Source organism: Erpetoichthys calabaricus, chromosome 9, assembly GCF_900747795.2.
Source record: "Erpetoichthys calabaricus chromosome 9, fErpCal1.3, whole genome shotgun sequence".
Lineage (NCBI taxonomy): Eukaryota > Metazoa > Chordata > Cladistia > Polypteriformes > Polypteridae > Erpetoichthys > Erpetoichthys calabaricus.
In genome coordinates this window covers 5632393-5652776 of record NC_041402.2, presented here as the reverse complement: position 1 = coordinate 5652776, position 20384 = coordinate 5632393, and the positions used below count along the sequence as shown (strand labels likewise).

The 20384-nt window shown below is 38.5% G+C and overlaps 1 protein-coding gene and 1 pseudogene across 1 annotated transcript in view; one reads left to right on the top strand and one right to left on the bottom strand.

Moving 5' to 3' along the window:
* Positions 1–532: 532 nt before the first annotated feature.
* On the bottom strand, positions 533–6014 carry LOC127529130 (natterin-3-like; annotated as a pseudogene).
* Positions 6015–6062: 48 nt separating this feature from the next.
* The window catches only part of LOC114657148 (natterin-3-like), a 31309-nt gene continuing 16987 nt past the window's right edge, over positions 6063–20384 (top strand). Inside the window, exons 1-3 of the mRNA XM_051931694.1 lie at positions 6063–6081; positions 6498–6609; positions 17017–17075. Of these exons, the coding sequence (XP_051787654.1) occupies positions 6063–6081; positions 6498–6609; positions 17017–17075 (190 nt within the window). The remainder of the gene's footprint in view (positions 6082–6497; positions 6610–17016; positions 17076–20384) is intronic.

The window sequence follows — 20384 nt, the reverse complement described above, 5'->3', positions numbered from 1 at the left end:
TAAATGTTAATGAAGTCTACGACTAAACATCACCGGTAATGTGATGTGGTCTTTCCTGCAGGCTTCAAACCCCATTTCTGACTCTACTTGTGTCAACCAGGGGCTCACCTAAGTTCCAAGTACACCTTTGCCCTCAATTTAAAGACTGGGGTGGGGCAGCTGCCCTCATGTCCTCCCCAATATGGTTGCTTTATAAAATAAAAGAAAAGCTGGGCACACCAGTACACACAGATCTTGATTCCTATTTTTTATTCACAGCAGCTCAATGCAGATAATTACTTGGTGTTCATTTACGTTGAGATGTTTACAATACTAAATCTAGAAGCACGCACACCAATTATGGCTTATCATGTTTTCTCTGTGACTCTTCACATCAAGATCAGGGATTCTACTCCGTTGGGTTCTTGACCTGAAAATTGTTCAAAGGGAGCACTGTATAATGGCTGACCATGTGCTCTGACCCCCATAGCTCATGTGAAAAAACAAATATTCCCATCAGAGATGAACCAAGTATATAGAAAAAAAATCAAAATCACATAGATGGACAGGGTTGAGCATTGGTGTTTTGCTCGCAGCGCTCCACCTCGACTTTAACCTCCCTGATCTCCTCTCTCTGATATTTGCCCACAATGGTGGTCTGTTCTTTTCTGCCATTCCAGTAAGTGCGGCTCAGTCTGGCGGTGAATGGGATATTGGTAGTCACCTTCTTTCCTACCATTTTCACTCTGCAGGAGTAATTGGGTTGTACAGTTTCCTCAAATATAAAGGAGTGGTTGTTAGGTGTGCTTGATATTTCACCCAAAGTAGTGGTGAACGTTTTCTCTGGGGAGACCCTGACAGACCCAGAGAGGAATGAAGGAATTCCAACAGTGACGTTAATGGAGACTCCATACATTGCTGAATGCTGGACATCCCAGCGTCTTTCACTCATGGTTGTTGCCTCTAAAGTGACAGTTCTCTTTATGCTCTGGCACTCGTAGTTGTCCAATGATGATATCTTCAGCACTTCAGGAGGTTGTTCAAGGAGGTTTGCCTGATTAGTATCATAGATGAAATGAGAGATTTTCTGACTGTAAGATCCTGGGTTGATGGAGAGGACATCGTAACACTTTTAATAATACTCCTTACCCTCCCATGGTAGAAAGAAGGCTCTATGCTTTGGGACAACCTTACCTAAGCCGTACCTGTTTTTACCAACACAGGCGTCGTAATCTTCACAGGACTTGATGGCTAATGATGGAAGTGAGCCATATAATCCTATCATCCACTCTAGAAAATCAAAATTGTCCCCGTTGACCAAAATGTGAAATGAATACGAATAATACTTTTTTCCACCATAAGCATAAAAACACCTTGAACCTTTACTCGGGTTGTAGAATCCGGGCTCACAGTGGGCTTTACAGACGTAGTCAGTGCGTGAAGTATAATCATTCAAGATGGATATCGCGCCACTGGGAACAGAACCATTGAAGGGGACCCACTGCAGGTTAACGGTATTACCAACGACTGAAGGAGAATCAAGCGACCTCAACTGGCTTGACGTTGTGACAAAAATATGGAATTGAAACCTGGTGGGGAAACTACGTCTTTGAAATTTGGATTAACAGGCAAGTCTGTGGAGAAAAAGAACAAACAAAAAAGATTAAACCGAGTCCAGCGATTTTAATGCATCTGTCATCAAAGTTACTTGACATGAATTTACATTACAGCTCTTATGTTTCTGCTCTAAATTATTTCTGTGTGTTTTTGGAAATCAGTGTTTTCATTTTCAAGTTCTTGCCCATTGATATTGTTAAGAAAGACAACATCATCTTGCCACCATTTTGTAACAGCTATTTTTGCCTTTCAGGCCACCATTTTATACTCAGTTTGCGAGGTGTGACCATATTGTTTACAGGTGAATAAGTCACATGTTTTATTACATCATCTCACCCCACCCACATGTTGCATACTAATTAGCCCTTGCAAATGAGAATTTCACTGCTCTTTGTCGTGTGAGACAATAAGCTCCTGATAACAACAACAACATTGATAAACGTCCACTACTGGTCACAGGTTTTAGAACACCTCAGTTTTTCTACAGATGTAATCAGTTGAAATGCATTGAATGACCTAAAATGGTGAGAGAATGGTGAGTTTTTATCCTCATGGTGGAAAACAGCATTATTCATATTCATTTGACATTTTGGTAAACCAGTCCAGAGGTTTAAATTTAACATTTAGGTTAACAACAACTGAAAAAAGAAAAGAAATATTACAAACTAGTCGTCCCCCAACATGCCGGCCGCGTAGTAGCAAAACAGTACAAATTTTAAAAATCAATAAACTAAAAGGTATTGCTAGCTAAGTGGAGGCGAGGTACACTCCAAAACACAGAGGTAGACTGACTCCACACTCCTCATGTCATGCTTCCCCCTCCCCTCAGCCCGCAGCCTCTGTCTCGGATTAGCGCGAATATATCACTCGTGCAACTGAACTATGATTATTAGCGCCATGAGAGAAGTCACAAAATCAACCAGAATGTTCAAGCAAATTCTAGAATATAACCCGATTTAAATCCATTAAGTAGTTCTCTCATTAGCTAGCTAAGCGGATGTAAGATATGCCCCGAGGCTGGCGCGTGAGTTAGGAGGGCCCCGCCCCCCTCCCCTCGGCCTGCTGCTTGTCTCTCAGATTCGTGCAAATAAATCAGCACTGCAAATGAACTATGATACTTAACTATGAGAAAAGTCACAAAATGAACCGGAATGTTGAAGCAAATTAAAGAAAAAAACCTGTTCAAAATCTTTTAAGTAGTTCTGTCCTGAAAAGCGGACAGACATAATGAATTACAGACAGACTTTGGATTTTATATATAGACAGATGGGTCTTCTTCAGGGTACAAGTAATATGCTACAACCTACAGATGTTCTGCAGCAGCTATAATAAATGAAGCCTTACAAGTTGAAGCAAACAATTTGCACAGGTGTCCCAACATTTGGTGATTACTTAAAAACCCCTCTTTGTATCTTCAAACAGAATTGGAACTGACTACACCCTCTGAAGTGCGACTACAACAATATTCCAGTGATAATGGCAAGAAAATGGAAATTAACAAATGAAATGAGACAGAGCATGATTACCCTTTGAAGTAGGCCTTTCATTTTGTAAAAATGTCATTGGAGTCCAGTGGTGTCCTACACAATCCAAAGGCAATTGGAAACTGGATGAAACTCAGAAAGGAAGAGTCCTGGCAGAGCCAAAGTCACAACTAATCAGAAGACAAGTTTTTGAGGGTGACCAGCTTGCGTGATAGGTGGGCACCGCACAGCAGAACAGCTTCAAGCACACAGTGCGGGTCAACAATGCGAGGGTCAGGGTGTACTGTGAAGAGGAGACGTTGTGCTTCAGGTATGGCAGGGCAAGTGGCAGTGAGAAGGACAAAGTAGGACCTTGAAATAGTGGCAGTCTGGACAGTCTTAAACTGGGGAGTTGAAGGGGGACTGTGGGAAACTGCACACTGGCAGCTCTCACAACATCAGCAGCAAGTTAAAATCAAGACTGCGTGCATAGAGGCACAGTGTGCTCTTTGAAACAATGTGTAAATGAATGGTTCAGATTTTAAGAAGAGAGGCAAGTGGGTTTTAATCCTTTTTGGAGTGGGGCTCAACCTCAGCTATTGTGGGGGTCCTGTAAATTTTGTATTCCTCAAATGACCTTACTGCATATCACCGATTTAGAACATTTTATCTGCTTCTCATCATCTGGTGACTTTTCTCTCCTCTGCGTTCAGTGAGAATGAAGGAAGACCCCTTTTCAGAAAATCTGCCCTCTAGCTGTTATATACAGAAGTGGCCCTGCCATTGCCACAACAGCAAACCTCACCTGCTTTCGCTTCTGGCGCCTGTCTGGCGGGGTCTTCCAGATGTTTGGGAATAGAAGTCGAGGATGCAGAAGGCGAGTGAAATTCACTCAGGAGCAGAAATGTCAGAGTGGTCAACAGTGTCCACATCATCTGCAGGAAAGACCACAAACAGCTTACTGGAGAACACAGGGCAAAGCAAAATTCAGAATCTTGGAATTAGACATTTCATATTATAAAGGAAAAGATGAACACTGGTTGTGTCATGGCTCAAAAGGATAAATTTTAAGTTTCCAATATGATAAGTCAGGTTGATGCAAGTCTAGGACCCCTCTAAGGTTAATAGTCTGGGGAGTGGGGACAGTGTTGCTGTAGTCTAAAGATTCAAAATGTGTCACTCTTGAGTTTTATTGTACATTTCATTATTTTGACATTGGTAACTGAGGCCATTAACTGATGCAGCTAAAACAATTTAAAGTATCACTCTTGCCTTGTCAGCCATTGAAATATGTCGAAAAGAAAATACAGTGTTAGCAACAGTGACCCCTTTTGTTGTGGGGTGGCACTGCTTACCTTGACAGAGCCAGAAAGTTGACTGTGAGACGCTCATGTGTGACTATATAGTATATACTATGTCTGTCATTCCTAAAACATTTGTTGTAATAAATGCATTGCAGTTATCAATTCAACATGTGGCTCATCACAAACCAATCCTATACCAAATGTCATTTAATACAAGCATATGCATTGCAGTTGTCATTCCAACTGGTGGCACATCACAAACATTTGTATTTTATTACTACAAATATGTGTAATGCACCATCTGTTGGAATGAAAAATACAATGCATAATATTATTATAAGCATTACAAAGCATTACAAACTACATTCCACTAGGTTGTTGCACTGCATACACGGAGGTCTATCTTGATTACTTGTAGATTTCAACCTGGTGTAGACGGGTAGCATGACCTCCAAACCCCAGAGACATCTGCACTACAACAAGTCCCAAGTAATTTATTCTTCCAGTACCTTTGCAAAAGCTGTACCCTTCACAGTCCGGAATACAACTGCTTTCACTTCAATCCTTCCTATTTCTCCTGTCCTTGTGTCCTCTCTAGGTGAGTTTCATTATCTCCACTCCTGACTCTGATTCTCTGGACCCTGCAGTACTTTTGATGTGAACGATATGTCATCCAGGAAGCACTTCCAGGTCTGACTGTACTTCTTGGGAAAAAAGGAAGTCAGTACTCAGCAGGTTCCTCTAATGTCACCCAAGGACTCTGAGAAGGATGTCCACCTGAACTCCAATTGCTGCATGGCCCTGAGGATGTCCAAATGGGAGCCATACCAGCAGGATGCTTTCTCAGGAGGGAGTCTCACTCCGTCTTTCCATCACATCCTGCTTGCCAGGAAAGGTGCAACCAAGCAACATTGCTGGGAAGCTCGTCACACCAAATCCTCCTGTGCAGTGCCAGTACCCAAGCGGAGGCTCACACAGTGAGTGGCCTGTCCCATGATGGGAACACTCCAGAGGTTGGTTGGATGTGGGTCATGGTGTCCATATATAGGGCCAAAACTTCTCCTAATGGCCTCCTCCTATTCCGAGGAAAGAAATAAAAATCAGTCATGCTCTGGTACTGCTGGCAGGCAGACGGGTCCTGCAAATGCATTGGCCAGGGGTCACTATACTGCAATAAAAACACTTGTTCCAGTGTTTCTGTACTTACTTACTTGCTTCTTCTTTCCGCTGCTCCCATTTAGGGGTTGCTACAGTGGTTCATATGTCTCCATCTATCCCTGTCTATTACATCATTTTCTGCCTTCGTGTCCTCCCCTCACCTCATCCATAAACCTCCTTCTTGACCTTCCTCTTTACCTCTTGCCTGGCACTTCCATCCTCAGCTTTCTTTACCTGATGTACCCCTCATCTCTCCTTTGCATGTGCCCAAACCATCTCAATCAAGCCTCTCTCTCTGTCGCTCTCTCATACATACATACATATATACAGTATATATACAGTGGGAGAAATAATTATTTGACCCCTGCTGAATCTTGCATGGAGCTCTAGACCGAGAGCGATTGACGGTCATTTTTTATTTCTTCCATGTCCAAATTTATCCAACAATTATCACCTTCTCGCCAAGCTTCTTGCTGATGGTCTTGTAGCCCATTCCAACCTTGTCCCCAATGCCCTTTAACAGCTCTTGTTGTTGCCCACGATGGTGGAGAGGTTGGAATGTAAAAAATAAATTCTATGGACAAGTGTGCTTTAAACACAAAATGAGTTGAGATCAGGAGTATCTGTAATTGATTGACTGATTAATTGATTGTAATATGTGTGCCACATGGGCACACAGCCAATCTAGGGGAGCCCGAATTCTAGCTGTGTGGTAGGGCATCAAATACTCTGTCTCTCTCCATTGAATTGAAACTACCATAAAAATTAGAGGCTGTGCATTTCTTTGAAAGTGAGCAAACTTACAAATTCAACAGGGGATCAAGTAATTATTTCCCTCACTATATATATATATATATATATATATATATATATATATATATATATATATTCTTATTTTAATTAGAATGTAAGAGACAATACAAAAGCCCAGGGATATATTTTTTAAGTTTAATTTTTTCTTTTTTTTTTATTTTAGTTGAAAACATTGATTACCACCAACACCCCTGCCATGTAAATGGAACTTTCTGGCAGAAAAGAAAAGCAGATGAGATTGGGCGCGCTCTCAGTCCTGTGATTCCTGCTCTGAGGTGAGAGATTTCTTTTCTTTTTAGTGTTGTTTTCCATATAGTGTTTCATATTCTTATATTTTAATATTTAAATGTACATATTTTGTAGTACAGGGTATGCTGAGATCCTTTTTGAATTTTATGTTACAGGAATTTTTGTTTAAAACTTTATATTTAGTTTCTTTAAAATGAAAAGCAGTTCTATGGTTGGCCACTGTGAGGAGATTCAGAGGCTGAGACCTTTTTGTCTTTTATATTACAGCCAGAGAAATAAACTAACAAGAGAGGCGTGACTGAGACCGAGGTAACACTTCTTCCATTTCTGTTAACATTCCCTGTACTTAACTTATTGTTCTGTCTAGAGATTTGTTTTATTAAATTTCTAACATGGTAGCAAATCCGCTTCCTTTCAGTCTAAATTTCAATTTCATAAACAAAAAGACATGCGCTCCGACAACATTGATTCTATTTGAATGAAATAGAAAATTGGTTCCTGTTTATCAGTCTTTGCATTCCTTCATTCGCCTGTCCATTTAAATAATTTATCACATGAGGGTACAGGACCTTCAGTATATATGAAAAACCGACCGTACGCTTACGGCGGGTCAGTTTAGAGAATTCATTTAAAAAAGGAATCTGAGAGGATCTTAAACAGGGAGAACATGAAAGCTGCACATAGACAGCAGATGGTCAGTGAACATTGAGGCTGCAGCGCTAACCACTGCGGCACCATGTCACACTCCGAAATGATTTGTATTGCCTCTGATGACTGTATTTATGCTCGTTTTCCCAAATAAACGCACCTATTGAGGTTTCGTACTCTCGTCGCACTTTAAATAGCTCCTCTTGGACCAGTTTTATGACTTTATCGCGATTTTCTTCATATTTTTAAAGGCTTACTTTGCCTTTATAGTGCTCTATTCAGAATCCCTTTGGGGTCTATGGGGCGCTTTCTGTCGACCTTTCATCTGACACACTGGACCATAAACTGCGCTAGCATGGCACAGTGTGGACTCCGAGGCTCCGTCATTTCAATCAAAGCACATTAGAAGCTTCAGCGCGAGTCTGTGAAGAACGTGAGGAGGGTACAACGCGACTTGAGGCGCAGCTTATATGGGAGACATTCCCCGTACCTCCTAAAGGTGGATTTAGCGATCTTCCAGTTCCTTGATCTGATGTTAAATAATAAATATGTCCGACTGTCTGTCAGCTCAAACCTGCACGTCCTCTGTCGTGTCTGTATGTGAGTGCACTTGTCTCTTCGGTCTCAATGCTAGTTTCATTAAAACAGTGATTTTCTTTAAAAATAATAAATGCCGCACCGCAGAACAGGTCGAAGACAATTTGGAGCACTAAGGGATGTGGAGGGACATTACCACTCGGTGTCCCTAGTGGGTAGTCGGTGTTATGATTAGACTCGATGATCTGTCCAAACCACACTTGGTGTCCAGAGAGCGCACCCCTTCGTTAGCTCAAACTGCGCCTCTTTGTGTATAAGTTGTGAGAAGCAGATCATAGAATGGTTGAAATAGTTTTACTGTCAAATAATGCAAAGAGTACTTCTGGGCTCATCAGGCGTACACACTCACTGCATCCCCTCTCGGGAATCGAACCTCGAACGTCAGAGTGTGTATGCCTGATGAGCCCAGAATTAGGGCGAAACACGTGTCGCGTACTCTTTGCATTATTTGACAGTAAAACTATTTCAACCATATATATATATATATATATATATATATATATATATATATATATATATATATATATATATATATATATTATTTTCAGCTTTGTAGTCTTGGGTTTGTTTTAGTATAATTTTGTAATCAATATTTTAACACTTCCTTTAATATTTCTACCTGTTACTAGCGCCATCTATTGGTGAAATCTTTAACTATTCTTCAAATGAAAATTTCATTTCTTAACTAACATGAATTAATTGATCAATTAGTGAAACTGATTATTAATTCATGCATTGTCATCGGAAGTGAGTAAGTGTGCAGAATTTCAAGTCATTTGGACAATAGGAAGTGGGTTAAATATCGATTGCAAGATTTGTACCAGGTAACAAAGAGGTGAAGTTAAAAGAAGCGTGGTAATAAAAATAATAATAAATACTGTGAATTATAATAAGCGCACCCCTAGATGTATGGAGAGTGTGAACTTTTACTTTAATAAATGACGCTCAGCAGATAATGTCGCCCATAAGAGCTCGATGTCTGAAGCTGGGGTCAAATGACAATGCCCATGGCGGCTACCTATATTGCCTAATGCAGGGGTCCTCAATCACGGTCCTGGAGGGCTGCAGTGGCTGCAGGTTTTTGCTCCAACCCAGTTGCTTAATAAGAAGCACTTATTGCTCAAGTAACACTTCTGCTTCACTTTAGTTGTCTCGCTCATTAAGATTTTGAAACCTTATTGCTTATTTTAGTCTTAAACAGTTGTATTCTCAGTTTTTAATTGCTGCTAATTAGCAATAACCTGCAAATGACAAAAGTGACCAGCAGTTCTCCATTTAGCTTGTTACCATTTTCATCTGTGTGCATTTATCATGCACTAGTGGGTTTAATTAAATACGTGGATGGAAAGTGAAGAGAAAAAAGTGAAGCACTGAGAATTACTCATCCATTTTAGTTTTCAAATCATTTGGATGATATCCTTAGAAAAGGGAAGAAAATCCAGGATATGAGAATGAGCTGACATAGCAGAGTTAAAGCACTAACAAGCTATGAAATTAAATTATTGGAAAGAATTGCTTTCTAATTAAGCAACTGGGTTAAAACAAAAACCTGCAACCACTGCGGCCCTCCAGGAATGTGATTGAGGACCCCTGGCTTAATGGATTGGCAGGTGGTATGAAGATTTCGGTACCCATGGAATTAGGCATCCCATCTCATTTGGCATAGGCGCACAACGTTTTGATTGTCACTTGTCTTCCCGTTTTCGCCATCTTTGCACTCCGTTTCTCTTTTGATTTATTATAGTTTTGAGTAATTCTATTTGCCCCCAACACACAGCCTTAGCAGCGCACTTGGTACATTGTCCATAAATTTGCATTATGAACTGAAAAACTTCAGTATGTTTTTCAATACTTCATTGAATTTTAATAAACAGGTCAGTAGTGTTATAAAGACCTGGAAATAGTTCTCCATGCTTTTATCAGCACTCATCTTGACTACTGGAATTTCCTAAAAAATCAATCCTACTCCCAATTAAAAAATATTAAGTAACTGATTACAATATGCTTTTTGGGTTTGCTCAACATTACATTGACAAATCCTGCCAATTACAAAATTTGAGTTCACTGGATACAAGCTACACTATGCCAAACTAAAAAAAAAAAATTAGCTCAAGTAGAAATAACTAATATGTAAAACAGCATTAAGCCCATCAAACATAAATTTTAGAGCTGTGTCAATGTCATCTCTAATTGATGTAACTAAAAAAACTATGCTGAATACACGTAAGTAAATTTAAGCAACTTCAAGGTAGTAATTCAACAAATTAATATATTTGTTTTTTACAAACTCAAAAAGCACATTGTACTCAGTTACTTAAGAACTATATTGAAGTATATTGAGCAACATATTCTATTTTAACACAAAAGAAAAAACAGTTTTTTTGAAAATAATCCACTTTATTTTCCTAGACATGGCATTACATTATTATTACAATGTGAAATGTGAAAATCACGAATATAGATGTAATTATATTCAGTACGTTCAAATGTTGTCTTAATAAAATTATCATTACTAATAACCACAAGCCATGCCATCACTGATGTTGTGGAATCTTAATTTGAAAAGTGTTACATCAAGAATTCCAAAGTGTCTTTTTGAACAGAACCTGCACAGGGTAAAGGGATTCTGTCATAACATTAACACTAATGTGCAACTGAGAAAGAATTTTGTAAAAAGAAAAGTAGCTATAGCAAAGTTAATCTAAAATCAAAAGACAAACATATCCTATTCTGCAGATCTGAGACACATTAGTCTAACATTTATGCAGCCTATTTTTGAGTGACAGTACTCTATGTGAGTATGAGTCTGCAATATTTAGAAACACCTTCTGCACTGTTTCAAAAGTGTATTTCAGTTCTTTTGGGTACTGAATGTTTAGAGCATACAGAAGACCAACAAGTATGACAAATGCAGTTGTGAAGTCGGCAAGCTCTTCAATTACTACTCGACCTTCTATTACCACAGCCACATTCATTGGTGCAGCTCCAGGATGGGTCTCATGGTCCCTCACAACCTTGAATATTCCTATATTAATTTCATTTGTATATATTTGAAGGGAGTCTGTATCCTAAAAATATAGAACAATGATATAGTTAAGGTGTGATAAGATAAACCATAGTTGACTCTTTTCCGAAGCCAAGTGAAAGGTTGCCTACCAACGTAACTTTCTAGTTTGTTCATCATTTAGTTTGACATTTCCAACAGAACGCACATGACATGTTGTTGATAACTTCTTGTATTCTCTTAAGTACAGAGGTAGTCCTTGTAAAACTGTTGCCCTCTTTTGTGTGGTAACATCCATTGTCTGAAAAGTTAACAAGAATGATAGTCAGAGATACAATATACAAAGAAATAATGTTTGAACAAAATGACAATTTAAGAAAACTTTAAACAAAACAACTGCAGTACATATATTTGACATATTTTCTTCTATGTTATTGCACATACACAAAAGTCCATCTTTGTTAAATGAATCCAAATAATGAAAAGATGTTGCACACCTGCAAATTATTCAAAATATATGCAAACATCCAGACACAAAAAAATATGCTATTAACCTGTCCATCCATCCATCCATCCATTGTCTCCCGCTTATCCGAGGTCGGGTCGCGGGGGCAGCAGCTTGAGCAGAGATGCCCAGACTTCCCTCTCCCCGGCCACTTCTTCTAGCTCTTCCGGGAGAATCCCAAGGCGTTCCCAGGCCAGTCGAGAGACATAGTCCCTCCAGCGTGTCCTGGGTCTTCCCCGGGGCCTCCTCCCAGTTAGACGTGCCCGGAACACCTCACCAGGGAGGCGTCCAGGAGGCATCCTGATCAGATGCCCGAGCCACCTCATCTGACTCCTCTCGATGCGGAGGAGCAGCGGCTCTACTCTGAGCCCCTCCCGGATGACTGAGCTTCTCACCTTATCTTTAAGGGAAAGCCCAGACACCCTGCGGAGGAAACTCATTTCAGCCGCTTGTATTCGCGATCTCGTTCTTTCGGTCACTACCCATAGCTCATGACCATAGGTGAGGGTAGGAACATAGATCGACTGGTAAATTGAGAGCTTCGCCTTGCGGCTCAGCTCCTTTTTCACCACGACAGACTGATGCAGAGCCCGCATTACTGCGGATGCCGCACCGATCCGCCTGTCGATCTCACGCTCCATTCTTCCCTCACTCGTGAACAAGACCCCGAGATACTTGAACTCCTCCACTTGGGGCAGGATCTCGCTACCAACCCTGAGAGGGCACTCCACCCTTTTCCGGCTGAGGACCATGGTCTCGGATTTGGAGGTGCTGATTCTCATCCCAGCCGCTTCACACTCGGCTGCGAACCGATATTAACCTGGATAATTTAAATTGTCAATTTATAATAAACAGAATACCTTAGGAATGTTGTTGATTACACCACCAAATTGCTGGTCACACCTTAGGTTTAAAGAAGGAATTGTACTTTTATTTCTGGTAAAATATTGTTTGTGTAAATCTCACCATTAAAGAAAACTGTAAATTAATACATTATGAATCTGTAGTCCATGACATTGGAGGGAATATTTGCAGTGCCAATGACTCAGATATAAACATATACAGTATAATTTAGCTTGTTATATAAAATCATTTTGCATACATTTGGTAACAGTCTATGGGTTTGTCACATGCACCTTCATAAGCAAACAGTTTAAAAGCCTTAATTACAACACTGTCACATGCTACGTTAAGTTCATGCTTATGACTATATAACAATTCTTTCCTGATCCTTATTACGTTCCTGTTCGTCTAGTAATTCTAAAAGTGATTTCAATTCGTGTGCTGTCTTACCTCCTTGTGCTCTGTACATTTTGATCAGAACTGTCAAATACTTGTCCAAGGATATCAGAAATATTTCTTTCAATTGCACCTGGGTAATGCGATAAAATTCTACATATACCTGCACAAAATTCAGGAATTAATAATGTACTTATTTTCAAGATACCAGCATCGCTACTCGACAATTGAATTATAAGATTAGATAAAACTCATCTGTTACTCTATAAAAAGGTCTGGCCATCTCTGTTGGACTACAGAGACCAATGATTCATCCATGACAATATCCTTTCTTCTCAAGGAAAAAGTGAGGCCCATTTTGGTGTTGAATAGGTCCAGGTTCATATCTTTCTTCTTCACTTCATCCTCAAGCTGCTGCCTTTCTGTTTCAAGATCTTCATCTTTTTGACCACCAGGGTGATTTGGCAAGAAATTTACCTGAGATTTACGAGGTTTCTTAAGGCAACATCTGGGAGAACCAAATCCTCTTTTGTAAACATTTACCTGCACTTCTGTAATAATTCTATCACAAATGTCTAAGGTGTTATCTAAAAAAGAACACCGTAAAACTACACATCACGTTTACACATGAGCAGTCGCGTGGCGCAAATTATATTTATTAACATGTTTGTGAGTGCATATATTTTTTTTCCTTGAAGGAGAGAAGAATTGTTGTTGAGGTCTGCTCAGTGTGTTAATTTTACATCCGTCCCCCCTTATCGCTCGCTTTCTCCCTCTATGACGCACACCCCACTTTCCTCAATAAAAGAAACCTAGCATACATTGAATATACACAAGAAAGAAAGGAGTACTCCAACCAGTAATCGTGCGTCTGCCTTTACAAGCTGTTATGCGTATGCACCCCAGCGCCCGTAATAATTTACTAGAACATTTAGTTGTCAAAAAAGCCGTCATCGTGCGTGCGTGCACGCCATCTTTTAATTATTTTTTTTTTGACTGCATGAGATTTTACGAAAAAAAACGGTACAGAATATTGATGTCATTTTATTAATTCACCGTGTAAAAAAATTATCTAAACTTTGCTGTATACGCTCTTATTGTCCAATCCACTTGAATAAAGTATAATCATCTGCGTACAGTCTCTGCTCTAAACTTTAGTATGGTGCCTCAAAAGCTTGAGTCGGGCACCGCAGCTACTACGGGAATTCAGACCGCTAACTTTAAGTGAAAAAAGTGTCCTAATGTCGGGTTTTGAGGTATAAAAACACAAGAGTTGTTATAGTGGAGAAAAGGAAAAAGGGAACTATCGCAATGGCTTGGCTTTTGTTAAAAACTGTTTTGTTAAAAGCCACCACATAAGCACAACTGAGCTTTCATTTTATAATTATTCATTTTCAGATTCTGTTATAGTCAATAAAATCATCCGTAATTAACAGACCCGCCGTCATTACACGTTGCAAATAACACATTAAACACTTAAAAACTTATTTACGTTCGGCAGTAGTTATCATCGATGGTCGTCAAAGTTAGTAAGGTTACTCCCGTGGCAACTGTCAATAAATCGTACCCCGATTTTTTATGGTTTTCAACAAAGGAAAGTCCTACTCTTGTAAATGTATGTACTTACCTTAAATCGGGGCTCTCAAACGTTAGTAATTACAGATTGTGGAGTCGTGTAGTCATGCACGTGTCCAAATCTCATAAATCGAGAATATTCTCGCAGGACATGCGCATTTCGCAAAAGAAAAACTCGCACAAACAACAGATTATTCATTCTCACAATGATGATTTTTGCATTTGAACCCAAAAGAAAAACAGAACTCACATCTGCGCCATACAATGAAGAAACGATTGTTGAAGCTAAACATTTAACACAGAAATGCTGGAATAACAAACATTTTCGCACTGGGTCGACTATCACTTAGTTACATTTTTACAGTGTATATGGGGTTGTCCCGTTCCACAGCTCCTAGACTTCAAATGATTCTAAAAGCAGCTGCTCTATAGAGTTTTAGACAGCACAGCACTCCTGTTCTAGCTCATTTGCACTGGGCACCTGTGAAATACAGAATTGACTTTAAAATTTTGCTTTGTTTTTAAAGCACATCATGGATTAGCCTAACGCCCAATACATTTTCAGATTTGTTATTTCCGTATTCAGACCCCGTCACACCCTCACAACAGCTACTCTTAAGTTTTCACACACGTTTTAAAACCAATGACGACCGACTGTTCTTTCTCTGTAGCTTCCCTTTGAGTTTGGAATATGACTCCCTTCTAACATTAAGTTCTTCCCTACTATTAAATCTAAATTAAAGACCCTTGTCTTTTCTCTTGCTTTTGTTTCAGATTGAGGTTCTCGTTGTTTTTTTGTCAAGTCCACTAATATGTTTCTTTTAATTTAATTTTAATAACTTCTTCTTTATACGTTGTTTACTGTATTACATTTACTTTAATTTTAATTTTCTTACTTCTTACATTCGTTTTCATGTTATGTATTTTATATTGAACTGTATTATTCATGTTATTTTACTTATAAACTGTATATTTCGATGTAACAACAACAACAACATTTATTTATATAGCACATTTTCATACAAAAAGTAGCTCAAAGTGCTTTACATAATGAAGAAAAGAAGAATAAAAGACAAATAAGAAATTAAAATAAGACAACCTTAGTTAACATAAGAAGGAGTAAGGTCCGATGGCCAGAGTGGACAGAAAAAACAAAAAAAAACTCCAGAAGGCTGGAGAAAAAAATAAAATCTGTAGGGGTTCCAGGCCACGAGACCGCCCAGTCCCCTTTGGGCATTCTACCTAACATAAATGAAATAGTCCTCTTTGTAGTTAGGGTTCTCACGGAGTCACTTGATGCTGATGGTTATACAGACTTCTGGCTTTTAATCCATCCATCATTGTTGGAACATCATGGTGCTTTGGGTAGATGGTGGTGGCACAAGCCACCACCAATAGGACACCGGAAAAGGAAACAGAAGAGAGAGTAGGGGTTAGTACAGATTTTGAATGGTTATTATAATGAATTGGATATACAGAGTGTCAGGATTAAATTACAGTGAAGTTATGAGAAGGCCATGTTAAAGTAATGTGTTTTCAGTAGTTTTTTAAAGTGCTCCACTGTATTAGCCTGGCGAATTGCTACTGGCAGGCTATTCCAGATTTTAGGTGCATAACAGCAGAAGGCCGCCTCACCACTTCTTTTAAGTTTTGCTCTTGGAATTCTAAGGAGACACTCAGTTGAGGATCTGAGGTTGCGATTTGGAATATAAGGTGTCAGACATTCCGATATATAAGACGGGGCGAGATTATTTAAAGCTTTAAAAACCATAAGCAGAATTTTAAAGTCAATTCTGAATGACACAGGTAACCAGTGTAGTGACATCAAAACTGGAGAAATGTGTTCGGATTTTCTTTTCCTGGTAAGGATTCTAGCAGCTGCATTCTGCACTAACTGCAAACGATTGATGTCTTTTTTGGGTAGTCCTGAGAGGAGTGCATTACAGTAATCTAGTCGACTAAAGACAAACGCATGAACTAATTTCTCTGCATCTTTCGATGATATAAGAGGTCTAACTTTTGCTATGTTCCTTAGGTGAAAAAATGCTGTCCTAGTGATTTTATTAATATGCGATTTAAAATTCAGATTACAATCAACGGTTACCCCTAAGCTTTTTACCTCCGATTTGACTTTTAATCCTAATGCATCCAGTTTATTTCTAATAGCCTCACTGTATCCATTATTGCCAATCACTAAGATTTCGGTTTTTTCTTTATTTAATTTGAGAAAGTTACTATTCATCCATTCTGAGATACAGGTTAGACATTGTGTTAGCGAATCAAGAGATTTAGGGTCATCAGGTGCTATTGATACATACAGCTGTGTGTCATCAGCATAGCTGTGGTAGCTCACGTTATGTCCCGAGATAATCTGACCTAATGGAAGCATGTAGATTGAGAAGAGCAGCGGACCCAGGATAGAGCCTTGTGGAACACCATATAGAATATCATGTGTCTTTGAGTTATAATTACCACAACTAACAAAGAATTTTCTCCCTGCCAGGTAGGATTCAAACCAGTTTAAGACACTGCCAGAGAGGCCCACCCATTGACTAAGGCGATTCTTAAGAATATTATGATCAATAGTGTCAAATGCGGCACTCAAATCTAAGAGGATGAGAACAGATAAATGGCCTCTGTCTGCATTTACCCGCAAGTCATTTACTACTTTAACGAGTGCAGTTTCTGTGCTGTGATTTGTTCTAAAACCTATTTATGTATGTAGTATCTGTTATTCAATTCTTTTATTCTGGAAAACATTTTGGGTCAACTCCTGTTTTTTTTTTAAACGTGCTATAATCATAAATGACCTGACTTGACTAAACTTAACGCATGCTCCGTGAAAAATTTTGTCCTATTGGTCAGGAATCATGCAGGAGCAGCCGCCTTTCTGCCAGTAAACACGCACGCGCAGGCTCCAGAATGTGAGTAAACACGCACGCGCAGCCATAGGTCTGTCAGTAAACAAGCACGCGCAGCCGTCCAGTCCCTAGTAAACACGCACAAACAGCCATATGCAAACAGCCGCCTGTCTGCCATTAATACGCACGCGCAGCCTCCTGCCTGCTGCTTCCACACGCACGGCGATGTCATGAAGTCTGCGTACTAAGGTTGCAGGTGCATTACACGTTATTGGTGTTTTACTGGAGTTCTCTGTGATTTGACGACGGCAGTAAATTTTGTTAAAATGGTATCGAAAAATGTCGCTTGTTAGTTGTATATCCAGTCGTGTTGGCGTGCGCGTTGTATGTTCTGATGCCAATAAATTCTTCAACAGGAGCTCATCACCAAAGAAAAACGGAAAATAAGATTTAGCAAAATGTCAATAAAAATAATTTATGAATCGACACCCAATAACTATGGACAAGTACGTTTAAAAAACAAATCGTTAAAATAAATGTACTAATCCACTTTCACACTGTAAGTTTTCCCTTGCTCTTAAACATTTAGAAAGTTTTTTTTTTTTTTTTTGTATGGATTAAAAGAAGAAAGCAATCCACGGCAAAGGCTTTGTTGTTGGACCTCTGCCACGTTATTGATTAAAACTGTTTGAATGAAATCCTTTATTCCATCAAAGAATAAAATTCATTATCTCTCATGCCCACCGCTTCATCCCTTTAAATTGAGGAGTGATCTCATTTTCACAGCAGGTGTCATTATCCTATAAAACTCAGTTTTCCTGTATATTATATGCACAGTTGTTCATAGGAGATTAAATCTGATCAATTGTATTTTAAACAATTGTGAAAGCAGACTATGGCATTTGTTATCTGCTGTGCTACCTTGTAAAATGAACATCGGGTAGTTAAAATTGTGCATTTTTTCTTTAATATCAGGCAGTCAGCACTTTCATATCTAGTGTGGCCCTGCATCCCTTCAACCAGAAGGGGCACTCATTTCCTCATCTTGGCCTTTCATTTAGAAATGCGTGACACGTCTTCTGCTTGCAAAATGGAACACTGGGAAGCTAAAATTGTTCAAAATTTATTTTAAGAGACCATAGAAAGCCTTCTATGTCAATTTCATGTGTTATACGCCCCGCCATCCCATGCACTGGAGGGGATACTAATTTCCACGGTCTGAGCAGAGCTTTAGAATTGTGTGCCTTCTGACTGCTGCTTCAAAATGAGTACCGGAGGCCTAAAACTGGGCCAAATGTGCTTAAACTGATTGACTTCCACATCACTTTCATGTCTCTTTGCCCCATTATCCTCACCGTTGAAAGGGACTCTCATTTCCACGGCTGAGCCTTTGCTGCAGAGTTGTGTGCCCCCTTGTCTGCTGTTCACAAAATGAGCACTCCACAGCTTACATTTGTTTGTGATTGGTTGTTGTTGTTTATCATGATATGAAAATATTTATTTATTCATTGAGCTTCTTTAAAAAAAATCAAAATTACCATTCTGGGACAAATAAAGGGTATCTATCATAGTGCCTTTCATATCTATCTATCTATCTATCTATCTATCTATCTATCTATCTATCTATCTATCTATCTATCTATCTATCTATCTATCTATCTATCTATTATATAGTGCCTTTCACATCTATCTATCTATCTATCTATCTATCTATCTATCTATCTATCTATCTATCTATCTATCTATCTATCTATCTATCTATCTATCTATCTATCTATCTATCATATAGTGCCTTTCATATCTATCTATCTATCTATCTATCTATCTATCTATCTATCTATCTATCTATCTATCTATCTATCTATCTATCTATCTATCTATCTATCTATCTGTCTTTAGATGCTTCAAATGACTGATTTATAAATCTCTATTTTTATGTCTTTTGGTTAATAGAAATCACAAAATCCACATTTTAGCACACAAATTGCACTGATTACATTAATATTACATGTTCTTTGTAATAATGATTTTTTTTGCACATTGTTCGCTTTTTAAATATACTGTATTTGAATTTCATTTTAATTTTAAAAGACAGACGTCACAAACGTTTCATGTCCGTTGCTTAGTTAAAAAAAAAAAAAAGTTAAAAAGTTATCTGAGGGAAGCCATGCGATTATTATATGCAACACAATCATCTCGGTACTCAACACCCTTTAAACTGCCGATTCCACGAAGCAGAAACAAAAGCCAAGCGGGTTCTCGTGTATTCAGTACTCTGTTCACAGGTGACAGCATCTTGGTGTTTAAAATTCTGAAGTATCTCACTGTATATGTGGCCGATAGCGTTGATTTTCTCAGAGTTTGCGAAGAATGTCTTTATCTTGAAATATTCCAAACGGCATCTAATTTGCTGTAATATTTTTGAAGTTACTGATATTTTTTTTTTGTTTGTGCTCCTCAGTTTATTAGTGTGCCCTGCTAAAACTGACTTACACGTCGTTATAACCAATCGTATGTGATTGATAATATTTAGCAGTGATTTACTGTTTTCTGATTTATGATAAATGTTCGTTTAATATTTTGGTAGGCACAAATTTTTTTTTTCCTATTTTACAAGTTTTAAAATCGGGATAGTCTGTAATATGAACCGGCACCTCCGGTGAGTTCCTGCAGAGGATAATGTGTAGAAAGACGGCTTCGGTCGCATTCACTGATTGTTTATTTATTTATTTATTTTATTTATTTATCTGGTTTGTACAATGCTATATACTGTATATTCTGCCGTTCTTTATTATATTCTGTAAGTGCTTTGAGCATGGGAAAGGCGCTATATAAATAAAATGTATTATTATTATTATTATTATTATTATTATTATTATTATTATTATTATTATTATTATTCACTGATTGTTAGAGCGCCCCCTGTATCGAAAAATGATGTCGATATTGGAAACTTTACCTTTACTGCCAATCTACTGTTTATTGTAAAAGGTAATATTTTTTCCAGGCTATTTTGCACTAAGCGTTTGCAGAAGAGTGCTGTTTTATAAATGATTTTACGTTTGTATGATCGTATTTACTGTTTTTAACGTATTCTGTGATGCATTCAATGAAAAGTATTATTACTGAAGCTGGAGTTCTAGTACAAAGGGCAACCCGTAATGAGTTTTGATTATAAACTGGACTGAGCCGGATCATTTTAAATACACGACCCTGGAAATTACCCGAATGACCTTAAAGTGCTTCTACACGCAGATTGTCTGAAGATTAGTAATATGTTCGCCACTTAGAATATAGTAATAGAGTTCTGTACCATGTAAGCTATTTATGGATGCATTGAGTAGTGTAGCAAAAAATTAATAAAATAAAATA